Genomic DNA, 18,770 nt, shown 5'->3' with positions numbered 1-18,770 from the left:
TTGACAACCTAAACGAATTAACATGTTACACGTAACAAATAGACAAAATTAAAAAAAAAAAAAACTATTTTTTCTAATTAGAGCCTCGAAAGTCCACGTGTATAAAAAAATAGCCTCGAAAGTCCACGTGGACCTACGAAAACATTAGTTAAAGCCGAATAGGCAAGCATATCAGCTAACAAAAGACATGTTCCTCCGGTTATGCTTAGATCAAGATATCAATTCACTCTACGTTAGCCCATAATGATAACTTTTAAAAAATTTAAAAAAGAAAAGGCAGTTGGCGCGACGCGTGTGGGAATTAGTTTTGAGGCCGTTACTGATCCTCGCCTCTTTCCATTTATAAGCTGATGAGATACACAGCATCGAGTTGGGCAGAGGAGAAGCGGCGAAAGGCGGGTTCGGTTGGCTGTAAATAACAATTGACTGGTGTACAATGGCATATTCCCAGCAAGTGGAAGCGGCCCTGAGAGCCTTGTACCATCACCCTGACGCCCCTGTTCGCAGAGATGCCAACAAATGGTTGCAGGACTTCCAGCGAAGTATGGACGCTTGGCAGGTATGCCCTTCTTCGTCGTCTTCTTCTCTTTTACATGCCTCCACCTTCCACCAACTTAACTTATGTAAATACACTTTGTCTCAGGTGTCCGATACTTTACTTCATCACCCGGACAGTAATTTAGAAACTCTTATATTCTCTTCTCAAACTCTCAAGGCAAAGGTACGCTGCTGCTGGTCGCTATGCCATCCTTTTGCTTCTCTAACTTTACTATAAGAATTCAAAATTATATTTTTGTTTACTTTCTATGTTTTTATACTGTCAGGTACAGCGAGACTTTGAGGAACTCCCACCAGAGGCTTTTGTACCATTACGTGAATCATTGAAGGCAACTATAACACCGCTCTTCTCAATCTATTTTTCCCATTGTTTAGAAATGCATCCCACTGGTTCACAATAGTTACTGTTGGTTTGCAGAATTTGCTGAAAAAGTTTTGCAAAGGTCCCAACAAAGTTAGAACACAGGTATGATCAACAATTTGGGGACCGGGAATCATCATATTTTTGGATTCCTGATAGTTGTATTTTTATTTCTTTGCAGATTAGCATAGCGATGGCGGCACTAGCAGTTCACGTCCCTGCACAAGAGTGGGGTGGCGGTCATTTGAACTGGTTGATCAATGAGTTGGGCACTACACCTGAGTATATTCACAGCTTTCTGGAGTTAGTTACAGTAATACCACAGGTGATTCTTTCTCATTATGATATAGTTTCTGATTCGTAGTCGAATCTTAAATTTGAAATACACTGCATTTTTTTCCTCTAGGATTACCTTCATTGTGTAGATAAAACTTCTCCAACTTTTTGTGAAATCCAATTGTCTTCCATTTCGTATGATCATTAAACCTCGTATTCTTAATCTAGTTCAAGCTCAAGCAATGTTAATGATGTTCCTATTTTAGGATAACTCATCAGGAGAAAATCTGGACTTTTGAGAATTAAAAACTAAAATAAGGGATTTAGCCAACCACATATTGCTTCTGATCGCTTCTGCACTAGCTTTTGTTAGCCCTAATACTTCTGCTTACTTCTGCAGATAACGATACAAAACCAGTCTTGATTGCATCTGCAGGTGTATAGACTATACATGATATCTCTCAACATTATTTTTTTAACAATCTGTACTATCTTATACAAAAACAAAACTAGGTTACTGTCTACCCGTATTTATAGTGCCCTTCAATTTCCCATTTCCCTTTTCTATTCGAACAAACAACTTATCTATCATGATTGTCATCATGTCTGAAAGAACTTTTTTAATGTTTGTTGTTTTGCTGTGTGAGCACCTTGATATATATTTACAAGTATAGTCCATGCCCATTTTGAATGTACAACACCACTAGTCCTAGAAAAACATGAGCGATTTGGAGAACCCTTAATGAGAAATAATACTTCGTTGTCTTTTTGTTCATATAGTTCTTTTTTTTGTTGATTATTTAATACATTGATATTCTCTAGTTCTTCATTTCCACTACTAACAATTTCCCCTTAAATCCTTAATTTCTAGCAATGTTTGCATTCTTGTACTCCAATAAGCAAAATTGGTCCCATAAAAAATAGGGATCAACAACCTCAATGTTCCTGCTATATTTGCCATCAGAAAAAAAAATGTAGCAAAATACATTAAAATCAACTTTCCCAATCAAATTTATTTAGAAACTCCTTCCAAATCCTTACAAACTTCTAGCAAATTTTCCTTGCCCCGAATGAAATTGAAACCCATACAATCCTGTACATCTTGAAAATAGATTCAATGACACTTGCAAATTCTAATTATATATAAGGCAATGGCAAATGTTGTCTGATATAACATAAACTATGAGTGATTGGATTCATGGACTTGTCTCCTCTACACAGAAAGAATTGTCCTTGCATCCTTACCTCATTTGCATTTTCTGCACCAATGCAACTCAAGTCGTTTCTTCCACATGTTCAATGATAAATTTCTCCTCTTCGCACATAATCTACCAAATACAATCAAAGCTCTACGTGATTAACAACTCATTCTCTCAACACATCACATGTAATACTCTCCCATGTTCGACCCTCTCACAAGCATGCCGCCAAAGATCGGGTTCCCTTGTAGGAGCATTATGGAGCATTATGGATAGAAAACAACAGAATATCAATGGTGATCCACATACCCAACATTGTGTACTTTACATTCTCTCTGAACTACAACTTTCCATGATGTATTTTGTCCCTCTAGAACCTCCTTTTTGTTAATATTAGAACTAGAAACATAAGACATGGAAATCTGAAACTTAGAAAATCTCACAAGAACAAGATACACAGAATTTATCTTGGGAAAACCCTCCTCCTGAGGGTGAAAAACCCAACTGCAAACAAAAATATTTTATTGAATGCACAAATTGTGTACAGAACTTAAGAGATCAAATCCTTACACACAAATGATCTCAGCTGAACATAATAATTATATCAGAAGACTGAAGATGATGCAAGGTCACAATAGCAAAGTCCTGAGCTTTTCATCGATAATCATCAAATACATCAGAATATCAATCACATTAAACTTCATCCCTCGGCATATATATAACATATAACACGACCCGATATAGCTCACGAAGAAGAAAGACGGAAGGCCAAACACCAAAGAAGATGTCAGTTACACAACCGACATACACAAAGAGCCAAAGAACTTCAACGGATGAAATCCACGATGGAATAAATGCTGCCAGCACATACACAATACAGAGACAGAATACTTCCAGCTAATCGCCGAACAAGAAATAAGGAACAACAAAACGGAAAGACAACCATTAACACTCCCTCTTAGCAAAGGAGATATTAATTTCTGATTTTCAAGTCATATGGAGTCTCTCAACATGACAAACACAATGGCTACACCCATATGTGTAAAAAACAACATTTTTATCACGGATTCTCTCAACGTGATAGCATCATGGATTCACTCAACATGATGTTCACCATGGCTACTCCCTTGAGTGAAATAAACACAAGCTCTCATCACGGAGTCACTCAACGTGATGTTGTCATGGAGTCTCTCAACATGACATCCACCATGGCTACTCTCAGAGGGTGGAACAAGGGCTTTCACTTTAAACTTCTCTAGAAGAGAAGAATGCATCAACAAGGGCTTGCACCTCAAATTTATCCATCACAAAGAAAAATGCATTACAAGGGCTTTCACCTCAAATTTCTCCATCACAAAGAAAAATGCATTGTAAGGGCTTTCACCTCAAATTTCTCCATCACAAAGAAAAATGCATTAACAAAATCTTAATGATGATGTGGCTCCCTGATATCAATCGTCTGACCTACTCGTCCAAGGTTGCCTCTAATGAAATGACAAGCTCCTTCGGAAGCTGGATGTCAGGGTCCCTCTGAAGCTGAAAAGACCACGGTCCTAGGACCTAGAACATGTGTATCCTTCATCTCTTTATTGCCGATTCCCATTGAGTTAGTCCTGTAACTGAGTCTTATCTTCTCATAAGACTCCTCCAACATTGTTTTTTATATCAAGAATCTTTTGGTATGCATTAAGGTCTGCTCAAATACACCGCATACTGAGTATTCTCTCCTTTGAACAAGACAGAGATTGTAGACAATAGCGATGACAACAATGTGATAAGTGATCATAGCAAATACAAGCTGATAGGATGCAGATGCCAGATAAGAGCAACGACACAGAGAATCTGTGATCTTGTCCTTCCAAAACAATAAAGTGGACCTCACACGATGCGATACCCTCAGATCAGTTGCATTACAGAGATCCAATCGCGTTTTGCAGGGCTGCTCAAGAAATCCATAGGCAGAAATGAAGTCACAACTTAGAGAATGGCGTTGTCTTCAGAAAACATAGATCGAATAACATCAAACAATAAACAAGCAACCCTCCCAAAATCCTGAGGCCTCCTGTGAGGGAGACGGCCTCAGACTCGCTCTGATACCATGTTAATGTTAGAAGCAGAAACATAAGACACAAAAATCTGAAACTTAGAAAATCTCACAAGAACAAGATACACAAAATTTATCCTGGGAAAACCCTCCACCTGAGGGTGAAAAACCCAACCACACAAAAAATATTTTATTGAATGCACAAATTGTGTACAGAACTTAAGAGATCAAGTCCTCACACACAGCGATCTCAGCTGAACATAATAATTATATCAGAAGACTAAAGATGATGCAAGGTCATAGCAGCAAAGTCTTGAGCTTTTCATCAATAATCATCAAATACATCAGAATATTGATCACATTAAACTTCACATCCCTCGGCATATATATAACACATAACACGACCCGATATAGCTCACGAAGAAGAAAGACGGAAGGCCAAACACCAAAAGTTGATGTCAGTTACACAATCGACATACACAAAGAGCCAAAGAACTTCAACGGATGAAATACACGATGGAATAAATGCTGCCAGCACATACACAATACGGAGACAGAATACTTCCAGCTAATCGCCAAACAAGAAATAAGGAACAGCAAAACGGAAAGACAACCATCGGAGAAATAAATAAAATCTCCTGAAGTGTACACAAACATTAACACTTTTTAGTGCTATGATACCAAATGAAGGAATTCAAAGTACTTTACCACTGAGCTATAGGCCATCTTGGTGATTGGTTCATCTTTGGTTTGGGGGTGGCTCATTTTCCAACACCCTCCCTTTAGCCACACTGCAAGTGCTAGGGGTCCTAGCTTGGCTTGGCTCTGCTGACCTAGGCTCTGATATTATGTTAAACTTTTCATGGATCAGCTAGAAGTTGAACCTAGGACCTCCCATTTGCTGCTGGGGTTACCAGTCCTCATGGTGATCAAAGAATCTTTGGTTTGGGTGTAGCTCATTTTCCAACACTTATAAATTTATAATCTGACCAAACTTATTTATCACAGTTTAAGTACTAAAATTATAACCACCTAATTTGATGGAAAATTCGTTTGTAGTTTCAGCAGCTTTATAATACATTATGCCTGATAGCTTTTCCCCAGCATCTGGACAATCAGAAGCACTTACCATTTCTGGCCCTGGTACCATTCAGTCACTCTCAGATTCTGTGGTCTCCATTATTCCCATCTTTATTATTTTTCAAGAAATTCAAATAATCTCACTCTTATCATTTAGTAGGTGCCTCCGTCATAGTACCCAATTCTCTTTTTCCACAACTTCTGTTCTCAGCACATATTTATTCTAGCACTGGTAGATAGAAGAAAAAACTATCCAAAGCAAGCAATGATGGTTTCACAAGGACTTATATCTTGCACTTAGATAATAGGGACTATACTTGGGGCACAAAACAGAAGCAGTGTCAGCTTTAACTACTTATAAAAAATTGGCTTTGGTGATGGGGCTGAAATATTGCATGCAAAATATTGAGACAGATCCTTGGGGTGACATTTTGAACATGTGTTAACTTTAATTACTTTCTCATTTTTGCCTGTCTTGGCCACCAATTTTTCCAACAACTTAGGCCATTCAGGATATTAAATTACCAGTTTTTCCTAATGCTTATGCCTTTTATTGTATTACCTTACCAAATTGTCTCAGAACTTATGCCATTTGTGATATTACCTTAGAAGCAAATTTTCCTTGCCCACAAATTACCTTAAACAATGTCATGCGATTCTCAAATAGAATGCCTTATTGTTTTTTCTTTGTGTCCTTTCACTATCTTGTAAAGCTTGAAGGCTTAGTTAATGGGAAAGAGTCAAATCTGTTGTAGAGGTTTAGATGATACCCTGCCATTGCATAATGTTCTGTTCATGTCAGGGTTCTGGCCCTGATTCCTATCAATGGTACAAGATTCTTTTGCCCACGTTGTGGCATTCCGTTATTGTTTGGACTTTGGAGGACAATCCTTCTTAAGGGAGCAACTACTGTAGAAAGCATTTTATATGGTATATCTCAAATACAAAAAAAAATGGTCTGCTGAAAAAATACGATATGCAGAGAAAATATAGAGTAAGTTGTATATTAAAGAAAAAGTTACAATAACTAAGACATAAATACATGGATAAGTTACTTAGAACTGCTGAAGAAATCATAACGAACTTTGAACAATGGATATATTAGCAGAAAGGTTATAAAATCTCTCAGATTGCTGGGCTGCCATAAATTTTAAATGAGGTTCAAATTTCTTCTCTAGCATTAATGATTTATAGAAGTTTATTTAATAATTGTTACACTTAGTTTCAGGCTATTTAAAAATAAGGAACATCATATTTTTTTCTAAATTCTCTACAAGTTAAAACTGTTTTTTTATATATTGGACTGATAAAAAAGAAAAAACATGATAGATATCATGATACACTTGGCACTGCTTAGAAAAGCTTGTGGCTAATTAACTTACCCTTGGCCAAAAGCTCTGCTGCCTTATTGTTTCCTCTGAGCATTGGAGCAATAAGGAGAGGTAGGTTCTATCAGGATATCCTTAGTATTAATCTCAATTACCATTGTCAGTCCCCCTGTGATAATTCTCCAGCCCTATTATTTCAGATAAAGATATGTTTAGATGCAAAGAAGCCTACAGGCTACAATGATCGATTTCTATCTTTGGTGATGCCCCCTTTTTCAAAACAGCATAGATTTCCCTTGACTACTCCACTAAAGTTCATTAAATTTTAACTCCAATACCTTTATTGAAGGTTAATGTTGTTCTTTGAAAAGTTCCAAGAGGTAGTGAAAGTAGAAGGTTTTCACAACAAAAGTTGAAGACATCAATGTGACTTGCAACGCAGAAGGGGTTTGTGCTGAGTAACACATAATGTGATAAAATTCATTTACTTACATACACATGGATGATTCCCTGAATCCATTATATGTAATGGTAGCTTGTAGGGCATTACAATATTGTTCCCTCAGATGCTTATCAATCAAAAAGAAAATTACGGGAAAGAAGAGCAGGTCTCATACTAACTAAATTAGAAGTTGGAATAAAGGAGAGTAAGTTGTTTTATAGTTTCTATTAATTCAAGTATAGTGTTCAAGCAAAACTGCAACTCAGCATACAGAGGGCTATAATTGTCATTGTTGTTGCAGCCAATGTACAAATTCTAACAGCTGATAAAAAGCTTCTACACACTCCAACAGCATACAAATTTTTTCTTGAGAGTTATTAATAGAAGCAATTTGAAATAAAGTTCAGATGTTTTGTATATTGTTTTTAGAATCTCATTATTAGAAGAATACACATTGCTGCTTGTGGTAAATGCTTTTTTTTGTTAATAATATGTTGTGATCAAACATTGTGTAAACTAAGAATTATAAACATTGTAGAAAAGTTGGTGGTCAATAAGATTTTCTTGCATTATTAGTCAGGGGAACTTTAGACTGGAATCTCTGAATAAGCTGCCTATGCAAATTATATATATATGTTTTCTGAACTGGTATTTTTGTGGCACTTTATCTCACATATTTAAAGCCATGAGTAGGAACGAGTTATATGTCATGTAACATATATGCATTGTACATTAATGTCTTTCTTACCGATCAATGGTACTACATATCATCTTTGAGTTATCTATTATAGTTTTGTCTTCCAAATTTACATGAATCTCATGTAATCCAAATCAACGTGATTAATATATCATGTCAAATTTATATTTGTGTCTCTTTTAAATTGATATGTTTTCCTTTCTAGTCAGCACTGCTTGTTTCAAATTGGCAACCTTTATCGTTAGACATTTTCTCAGTTAGCATGTGAGCACCACAACTAGCCTAATTGGTTGATTCATCTAATTTAGTAGCAGATTGGATTGCCTTGTGGCAATGTACCATACACTAATCCCTTTTAAGTAACAATGGAATATTGAGTAGTTTATGTAAAACAATGTCACTTAATAGCTATAGTTTCATGTACTGATTTTTTTAGGAGGCATACAGCTACAAAATTGCAGCTCATCCAGAACGGCATCGACAATTTCTGAAAGAACTTGTTGCGTCAGTTGAAGTTGCTTTTAACTTGTTGGATTCGTTTCTGGCTTTTGAAGAACTTCATGAGCAGGTATGCGTTATTGTACTCCATTATTCTGTTTGTATTTTTTTGGGTGAAAGGATTCTGAATGCTATTTTATGCTTTACATTCCTTGGTAAACTAACATAAATTGAGACACAGTTGAGCAGTTAATTCTTTTCTGGAACATTTTAAGTTTGGTTTGACTGCATAATAAATTATGTTCTAAGCACTGTGCAGTTAAGTTCAATTTTTTTAAGCACTGAACATCCTTGAGATTTCACAATATTGTGACATTTTCTGCTATGGAATTTCCTACTTACAGATTTTCTGATGTCAGAGTATAGCCTTGTATCAAGTTTCCTTCGTATCCTCTAATGCAGCCTTTCTATTCTAATATTTTATTTCTGATGGCATGGAAATTTGTGAGCTAATGATTCAGTGTTTCAACTTCAAAGCAGTGGAAACTGGTTGTTAAGAAGCTCACAGAAGCAATGCTGTAAACATTACCAAGAATTGCAAGGTTTTAGCATTGAAAGATGGACCTGAGGTTCTTTAATTCTTTTCTGGAGCATTTTAACTTTGGTTTGACTGCATAGTAAATCTTAAGCACTGAACATACTTGAGATTTCACAATATTGTGACTCTTTCTGCTGTGGAATTTCCTTCTTACAGACTTTCTGATGTCAGAGTATTGCCTTATATCAAGTTTCCTTCGTATCCTCTGATGTAGCCTTTCTATTCTAATATTTTATTTCTGATGGCATGGAAATTTGTGAGCTAATGATTCAGTGTCTCAATTTAAAAGCAGTGGAAACTGGTTGTTAAGAAGCTCACAGTCACAGAAGCAATTCTGTATACATTACCAAGAGTTGCAAGGTTAACTTTTAGAATTGAAAGATGGACCTGAGGTTCTTTAATTGTGACGGACTCAAATGAAGAGGCCATGATTATATTCCGTAGTGTTGTATTTGTAAATCAGATCTAGAGATGAACATCGATTCGTCAATTGTCTTTCATGTAGAGCACTATTTAAAGAAAATGGATTAGAATTCAAAAAAATGTTCCGAGCATAAGCTTGGCATTCTATTGTTGAAATTGCTGGAAAAAATTAAGTGTGATAAACCTGTACAATAGAAGTAGTGCATATACAATCTGACACCAACAATAAAACGATAAAAATAAGAGACAATATGGAGTATTTTACCCTGGGAAAACCCTTTGGGCAAGACTTCAGCAGAGGAAATATTTTTACCTTTGATACTGGGTTTGTTGGTTAGGGTTTGGGTGTAGGGCTGAGTGTGGAGCTAGGTTTGGGTCCGGTCCCAGTTTGGCCCTGGGTACGTTCTAGATTTGGCCTTGCCGGCTTATGCAATCAATCCGTTCTACTTTGTCGTTTCTGATCCCTCTGTTCTGTCCTCTCTGTTTTGTGCTCTCCCTCTATTTTGTTTTCACTAGACCGATGAAGTTTGCACAAAGACAAGCTTGAATTTCTTATTTTTAACCCACACAGCTTCTATAGTATTTTTTTTAATTCTCTCTCTCTCTCTCTCTCTCTCTATATATATATATATATATATAATATTAATATATACAATAAATCTATTATAATATATAACACATATAATATTATTATATTACCCGTACCCGTACCCGTACCCGTACCTGTATCCAAGTGTAATGTCCCCATTTTGAAATAGGAATAAATAATAAATAAGAGTAGACATAAAATAATGAAAATATAATATACTATAATTAATATCTAATTAAGTTAATGAATGGTCAAAAGGCATGGAATGAAGAGTTGTGACTCTCAAACAGGATAAGGAGGGGGAAAGAAATGAATGAAGCATGGGAATCAAGGAAGGATTAATGGAAGAAAGGAATGGGAAGTAGTTAAGGTTGTCTCTTTCAAAGGGCAAGAATTATGAAGGGTTGTATTATTTCAGAGGGTGCTAATTGTGAAAGGTTGTGTCTCTTGTCAAGGGGTAGGCATGATGAAGATATAAAGGGAAGAAGGTTCATTTGAGGAAGAGATGGAAGGGAGATTAATTTGGAGAAAAATATATTATTCTCAAAAGTGGTGACTTAATAGTTATGAAAGGTGGGTGCCTCAATTCCTATTGAAAGTGGTGACTTAATGGTTATGGTCCATGGAAGGTGGTGCCTCAATTCCTATGAAAGGTGGTGACTCTTCCACCAATAAAGTATAAAGGAGAGATCATTTAAACGACATGAAGAAAGAGGGAACAAAATATATAAGGCATAAAAAGCAGATTTAGGAGCAGACCTAAATCAGAAAGTCAATCAAGATTGATCAGATCAGATTGAATATTAATAATCAATATATAGCAGGTCAAACGTACTTGTGGTTTGGTATGAGTTATTTATGCATAGCATGATGAATTCTATTTATATTTGTTCATTGATGATTAATAATATGTTGTGGTTTATGACTGATTAATATATATATGTATATATAGAATACATGCATAATATTGGATTCTTTATATGTACTGATTGTTGATTTAAGTGATGGGGTCATCTTCTAGGTATGCCACTTCATGGTATAAGATCGGGGAGTCCCATGGGGCCAAAGGGGTACAAAGGGTACTGCCTTTGGACTTAGAAAGGATGGATTTTCGGGGCACCCTATTGTGAATTCTCCTTAAGGCTCTCTATCATGGTAAATAAACGCATTAAGGATGTTCAATCATGGGAAGTAGGATAGAAGTGGCAAGATTGAGGGGAATGGTTGTAGGACACCTCACTAGGTACACCACCTCATATGGATGGCATGGGCCACATGAGGCCAAGAGGGATGGTATATTGGCTCTTGGGCCTAGGATAAAGGATCTCTAGGGCACCCTATCAAGTCTTCTTATCCTAGCTTCCCTATGGTTGAATTTCTCCAATAAGTTAGAGATATCTTATGATTAAGTTAATGTTCCTAACCCTAGTAGGAAAGCTACTTGAAATTGTGTTTTTAGGGCAAAAAACTATGGCATTTACAAAAAGGGACATTACACCAAGGATTTTTTTTTTGTTGTACCTGCACTCGTCCCTCCCTAATAGGCAACTGAGATTTTTACCATTGCAAAAAATCAACCATTCTTCAATATGATAATGAATCTCTCTATCTTCACTCTTAAGCATGTGGGGATATAAATAGGCACATCAAAAGCATTTTAAGTACTGTTTAACATATCGCATGCAATCATGCAAAAAATAAACATGAGTTCTTTAATGAATGGGTGAAAATAAAAAATACCAAAATAACTAGTGTTCCGCGGGGATGCGTCCCCCCCCCTTTTTGGGCGCGTCCCCCCGTAAGAAACGTCCCGGAGACGGGGGGACGGGGACGCGATGTCCCTCGCCGCCCCGCCACCGCCACCCAAACGCCACCGGGACGTCTCCGCGTCTCCCAGGGAGACGTTTGGGCGTCTCCCTGGGAGATGTCTGGGCGTCTCCCCGTCTCTCTCGAGATGCCCAGACATCTCTCTCGAGACGGAGAGACGCCCAGACGTCTCTTGCGTTCCCACGTCAAAGCAAACAAAAAGCATTTTTTTAAAAACATGTGACTTTTTGGGGGGTTAAGGGGTAACCCTAATTGGACATGGGCCCCACCCTACCCCCCAAAACAACACAAAAACACGTTTCTTTCAGATTTCACTCTCATTTTGGAAAACTGATTTTTTTTCCAGCAAGCTGAAGAGGAGGAAAAACTTGAAGAAGACTGATTGAAGGGGTGAGAAAAGTGATGCAAGCATGATAGGAGCTAGAAGAAGCAAGAAGAAGAGGAAGAAGAAGATTCTTCTACATTTTGGAGAGATTTTTCAAGCACAAGGTAGGGTTTTTCAACTTTTTCTTGTTTTTTTTTTGTTTTATTTTCTGATTTTCATTGTTCTATGTCATTTTTGGATTTTTTTTCCCTATTCATCTCAAGACTCAAAATGAGATTATAAGGAGGCAAATCACATGCAGTTTTACATATTGCATGAATCCCCTAGGCTAAGTGGGTAGGAATCTTGTTGAAATGTCACTTGACATTTTGATTCCAAAAAAATCCTATAGCAGTTTTAGATTTTAAATAGGTACCAAAAGCAGTTTTACATATTGCATGAAATCATGCAAAAGATAAGCATGAAAACTTTAATGCATGGATCAAAATACAAATACAAAGTAAGACCCAACTTTTTCTTTTTGAAAATGTGATAAAATGCTATTGCATTTTTTCTGATCAACTTGTAAGGTTGATCCCATCCATATTGTTGATTCCATCTAGCTTATTGATCCTATCTAGGATATTTGACATGGAAAGCATACAACACTTAAGTAATAGAAATCAAATATTTTACTTTTCATGCTGATTGGAAGTAAAATAAATTAATATGGTTTTTAACTATATGTATAACAACAAAATTGAATTATAATACCTGACAAAAGACTAATTATGTTATTTATACAGGTAGGTGACATGATATTGATGGATTGATTTCTCTAGAGTTTTATGTATTGACCATAATTTATGTATGGCATTGGCTCAACATTGTTGTTGATACTCTTGGATTTACCTTCGACAAATAATGCCAGTTACTACATTGGTGTCTTTGATTCGCCTACGTTGAGTGGGTAGGAATCTTGTTGAAATGTCACCTAACATTTTGTTTCCAAAAAAAGTCCTATAGGATTTTAACTGTCCCATGTACTGTAAAAGTTTGCATCTATTCTTGATCTTCCATGTGTTCCCAAGTAGGAAGGCCATCCAATACAGTGTGGCACTAAGAATCAGATTTAAATTAGGCTTTGAACTAATCCGAAAGTACTTGGTTGCTAGGCATTCCCAAAGTACATGAGTAATACTTTTTCTTTGCTACATAGTATTCATGTTGCATTTGTAATATTGGCCTTTTGAAGCCTCGCCTTGTTTTCCAACTCATGATCTTATGCATCTCATGGATTCTAAATAGATTGGTAGCACATTTTCCATCGGATTTCAAGATTTCTTACCACACACATCTGGTTCAGTCAGGGAGTGAGCACTAATGCATGCCTCACTATCCATGAGTTCCTTTCTCTTATAACTTAAGAATTTCATACCATTAAGCACCATTTCCAATCTTCCCAAACTGGAGCAAAGCACCTGAAGCTTCAATCTAATAAGAAATATTTTTGGAATTATAGACTAAGGTTTTGATTAGCTATCTCGCCTACCCTAGTAATTATTTTTATTAGGATTTAAATTTTAAAAGTATGCCACATTTAGATTTCATTATTCAACAAATCTCCCAACCAAATCAACCCTTGTTTCACTTACTCATAAAGGTCCCTTCTACACTAATTTCAGAAAGCCTTCATTGCACCATTTTCAATGTATCTGGATTTCATAACCTATAAAGCTGCAATTAGGTTACAGAATCATTCTACAAAGGTCAGATGAAAGTTTTAGGTTGTGTTTGAATTATGCCAAGTGTGCCACTTTTGGATTTCATGATTTTATAAATCTCCAAACTAAACCTATGATGATGTCTCATTGAAACATAGACGTCCTTTCTTTCTTCATTTAAGAATGCCTTCCCTCTGCACAGTTTCTAATCTCTCTATTTCGACCAGGCCCTTGAAGCTGCAATTTTAAAAGATATGTTTATGGAATCATCCTACAAATGTTTGGATGAGCTATCTTACTGACCCCAGTAGGTTTTACATGGGGTTTAAAGCACTCCTAGAGTACTACTTTTGGATTTCATGGTTTCACAAATCTTCCAACCAAATCTAACCCTTTCCAAGTGAGAGCCTTTTGGGAAGAAAAAAGTGAACTGCTATGTTTATATTTCGTTGGGGTGAAAGGGGTCACTTTGGTGGCTTGTGATATTTGTGCATTGCAAAGAGAGCAAGGTGGATTGGGAATCCCTCAAATAAGAGTTCAAGGTGGAACCTGGCAATTTGTAGTTTGAGCACTTACCCATCACTACATCCAAGATTCTCAACATATTTAGGATATTAGGTGGTACCTTTGAGATGTTTGATACCATTGGCATTGCCCATACTTTCGGGTTCAATAGATGAGTGGGCAGCTTGGCAGTTAGTGTTTGTTTCTCTTCAATAGAACTTTGAGGGTGCATGGGATGCTTGGAAATTAGCAAGTTAGCATCTCATGACCTCTGAATTTCATGAATTCTTATATTAAATTTGGCTATTACTTAAACCACTACATAAAATTTTACACTTTAGATAGATAATGTTAAAACGCTTTGCTTCAAGCTAGTTATTCTGGCATGCTCTTCCCAGTTGTGGGTGAATGATTTTCTATCATGTGTTAAGTGCTCTTCTTTTCTATTCTAAAATATATGTACATAATCCCATTGATCTATTATGGTCATTTTTTAACCTTACTATATATATATACATTGACAGACTTCAGAAGCTTGCAGTTTTTTCTTATAATTATTTTGATGTCTCTGTTATACATTACAATATTTTGAAAAAAATAAAAAAGGTTGCAGTTGGTCTTCCTAAAGTATCACTAAATTCTACTAACTCTTACTTTTCAGGTTTTAGATGCTTTTTCATCTTGGCTGAGACTAAGTAATGGGTAGGTCTTACTTTCACTGTGATGCCGTAATACCAATTTCTATATTTTTTTTTTCTTGTTTGAAATGGACATCAGAAAACAATGTCGATATGATTATTTTTCAGAATTCCAGTTAGCACACTTGCTTCTCATAATCTAGTGCAAGCATCCCTAGCAGGTTTAAATTCAGACAAGCTTTTTGATGCAGCAGTAAATGGTATGACACCAATTTTTTTTGCTAAAAATAATCTTCATTGTGTCCTGGAAGTTGCAAACCATGTTAAACCAATGGTTTTAGTTTTACAATTATTTCATTCAAATATAGTAATTCAGGAAATGTACTGCATTCCTTGGCAAGATATTGGCTGGTATTTTCATCCTTTAGAAATTTTTTGAGATTAAGTAATCATTTAATTTTTTAAAAAATTTGAATGTGCCTTGTTGGTAAAATAACCAAGAAGATGGTCTTTATACAGCTATTTGTGAGTTGATACATTACACAGTTTCAGGAAGTCCTGATGACATTCAGACACAAATGCCTTTAATTCAGGTACTTGTGCCTCATGTCATGGGACTTAGATCACGCTTTGGGGCTTCATTAAAGGTATTTTTTTTCTGTCTTATTATGATTGTGAGTTTCAATTCTTCCTTACATGAAAGGTGCAAGACAAAATATCTTATTCCCATAATGTTTTCAAAATTCAGAGTGCTCGAGGGGAGGCTGGAATGGGTAAAACAATCATGGAGGTGAATTTCTCTTAAATATTTAGTCTTAATTGTATATGGTGGTTGTATTTGTATACCAATATCTATTTCTTTGTCTTAGTTGTTTATGTATATAAATGAAATGAATTATTTATGTGGGTATTTTAATCCTTTTCTGGTGCTGTGAGATTTCTTTGTAGGATGAAGAGATAGTGAAAGGAATGGCTCGCTTATTTGTAGAAATGGGTGATGCATATGCTCAGATGATTGCCACTGGTATGCGTAAGTTCAGTTTGACTTTTTTTTGGTAGCACTCTTAAGTAAATGTTTACCTTGCTAGTTGATCCAATTGTATTTTGGTTTTCAGGATCTCAAGAGTCGCTAATGATTGTTGATGCCATTCTCGAAGTCACATCACACCCAGAATATGATATAGCTGCAATGAGTTTCAACTTCTGGCATACCCTCCAACTTATCTTGACAAGAAGGTAAGCTTTGCGGTAATGACTTGAACATATTTTTAATGAATTCATGCTGGAGACTAAGTAATCTTTAGGTTAGTCTTCTGTGTAATGCAATCTAGATTTTATTTTGGCTCTAATATAAAAACAGTGTACAGGGAATATTATGGGTCTTTTCAAAACGATGCAACTATTGATGCTGAAAAGGAAAGGAGACTGGCTATCTTCCGTCCAATATTTGAGTTACTAGTGTCATTGGTGAACTGCCTTATTCTCTCTTTGATGGATTTTTAGTTGATATACTTCCATTCCTAAGAAGTGGGGTTTTTAAATATTTGTTTAATATATTTTCAAACACAAGGCTTACTGCAATTGTCTTGAAACTTATTTCCTTGCAGGTTTGTTTCCGAGTAACCTATCCCCAAAATTATGATCAGTGGTCAATGGAGATTCTCACAGATTTCAAAAGAACTAGATATGGTATGAAATTTTTATTAAGTGGCTAACATCATAATTATGTGTACGTTTTTCTTCCCATGCTATCAGAATTGTCTTCCCTCATTTGATTCTGTGTGGTTTAGAGTTGCTTTTTGATGATAAAAGCATCATCCCATTATGTGGATTTATTGTTGTTGGCTTTTGCAGGACAGTGTATTCTCTCTTAAACTTGACTGATGCACATTTCTATGTAGCATGCCTAATATATAAAATATTAGGAATCCATTTTGTGTTTCTCCTTCTAGAGTTTGAAGCAATGTTGAAAAAATCATGAATAGCAAGTTTTTGTCTAGTGTTTGAATGATTATAAGAAAAAGAGGGAAGGAAAGAAGAGAAAGGAAAACTAGAAAGGAAAACTAGGAAATATAAAATTCCTGAAATTGAAGCGTGAATACCTTTTCTGTATTTACTCTTTTATCATATTTTTTATTTAAAGTAATTTTCTTTGTAACTTTTAGTTACTATTTTGCTTTTGAAAAATGCCAAAACATTGTGCTGTGAAGGTTGAATATGAGTATGACTGATTATGTTGTCTTGCTTTTTTCTTTCATCATGTCTGTGAGCTGTGTTTGGCCTGGTGGGAGAACTTCAACCAATGCAATCACAGAGTGGATATTGAATTTGTTTTGATTCCATTAACAGTATCTTTTCTTTTGTTGTTTAATTTTAAGTGGTCAATGTTTTTCTAGTTTATTGTTACTGTTGATCAATTAGTTGAAATGTGAATTCTCCTATATCCTCCATTGGAGAGCACAAGGATTGTTTTTATTATTTTATATATTTCTGTAATTGAGAAGTGAGGCAGGGAACTTGGACTCATCTAAATTTGACCCATAAGAGATTTTTAAACATGTTTAATAAAGTTTGTTAAGATGGTGTATAAAATGACCCAAGTTTATATTCAGTTTAGTTATCAGAATCTTTTTGGATGAACTTCATGAAGAGTAACCCAACAATATGCAGCCAAGTGCATCATAAGGAAGACAGTTGAATTGTGAACTCAATTTGCCTAGTATTGTAGTACAAGGTTGCTATTAACTTCTTTCATATTGACTGAAATTTCTATATTTTTTATTTCAATTGGTGAGATTCCTGATTGGTATGTTTTTAAATAGTTTTGGAAAGTGTATTACAGCCTTAACTAGATTGTGGACCTGTTGGAACAATGAATGCTACTTGCAAACAATCTTTTGTCTCTGTCTGAGATGTTCTTATCAGAATTAGACTTGCTTCATCTGTTATATTTAATCTTGCTAGGAGGTCTTCTTGGACCTCCTAGAAATATGATTGGATTAAATGTGGAAGTGTTTGTAATCCTTTCCTATTGGATTGCTTTGAGGTTTTTTTGGGTTGAGATGTGCTTGAGGGCAGCCAGGGTCAGCTCAGGGGCCAGTGGTTGTACCTCCTATCTAGTTGTGTTTCAGATCTACCTAGAGTCTCCTTGTGGGTTTGTCGGGGTCTTCCATGTTTAAATCTAGCATCTATCTGGGCAGACATAGGGTCCAATTGGGGTTCATTGCGGTGCATTGTGTTGAATTAGTCAGTGACTATTGCATACTTTTTTTGTGAAAAGACTTTTGCACAGTTGTGCCTTTTATCCATTGTCAGAATTTACATGAGTCACGTAGTAAATTTAATTTTCTAGTGTTCAGCAAAGGCCAATGCATTTTCTTAAGCACATTTTTGAAATGATTCCAAGTTTCTTTGGCAGACTCTACCTGACTGATTCAGCAGAAAAGCTGCAAAAACACAAGAGGAGTATGCGCTGTTATATAAATGGAAAGATGTAAATATAAATATTTCAGAAAGATTTCTTTCCCTTCATTAAATAAGTAGCATTACTCTACATGTGTCCTCCACTGCTTTTGACATGCTTGTAACCGTCTCCAAACAGCTACATATCATCCTTTTAATAGGAGTAACCATGCTTTTTTCTTTCTAAGAAAGCTACTAATTTCTTTGTAGGCCATCTCCTTTTAAATATATCAAATCTAAAATTACTGTTCATGCTTCATAAGAAATTTCTTTTCTGA

General features: G+C 35.8%; 1 protein-coding gene across 1 annotated transcript in view; it reads left to right on the top strand.

The window, feature by feature from the left end:
- The first annotated feature begins 302 nt into the window (after positions 1–302).
- Positions 303–18,770, top strand: part of LOC131060150 (transportin MOS14) — a 34,848-nt gene continuing 16,380 nt past the window's right edge. The window contains exons 1-14 of the mRNA XM_057993266.2: positions 303–559; positions 644–721; positions 825–887; positions 977–1,024; positions 1,101–1,244; positions 8,422–8,553; positions 15,054–15,094; positions 15,199–15,290; positions 15,550–15,677; positions 15,779–15,820; positions 15,979–16,054; positions 16,146–16,266; positions 16,398–16,497; positions 16,638–16,719. Coding sequence (XP_057849249.2) covers positions 437–559; positions 644–721; positions 825–887; positions 977–1,024; positions 1,101–1,244; positions 8,422–8,553; positions 15,054–15,094; positions 15,199–15,290; positions 15,550–15,677; positions 15,779–15,820; positions 15,979–16,054; positions 16,146–16,266; positions 16,398–16,497; positions 16,638–16,719 — 1,270 coding nt within the window. The 5' untranslated portion in view covers positions 303–436. The remainder of the gene's footprint in view (positions 560–643; positions 722–824; positions 888–976; positions 1,025–1,100; positions 1,245–8,421; positions 8,554–15,053; positions 15,095–15,198; positions 15,291–15,549; positions 15,678–15,778; positions 15,821–15,978; positions 16,055–16,145; positions 16,267–16,397; positions 16,498–16,637; positions 16,720–18,770) is intronic.

This window comes from Cryptomeria japonica, chromosome 7 (assembly GCF_030272615.1).
Source record: "Cryptomeria japonica chromosome 7, Sugi_1.0, whole genome shotgun sequence".
In the NCBI taxonomy this organism is placed as follows: domain Eukaryota; kingdom Viridiplantae; phylum Streptophyta; class Pinopsida; order Cupressales; family Cupressaceae; genus Cryptomeria; species Cryptomeria japonica.
This window is presented reverse-complemented; position numbering and strand designations above follow the sequence as displayed.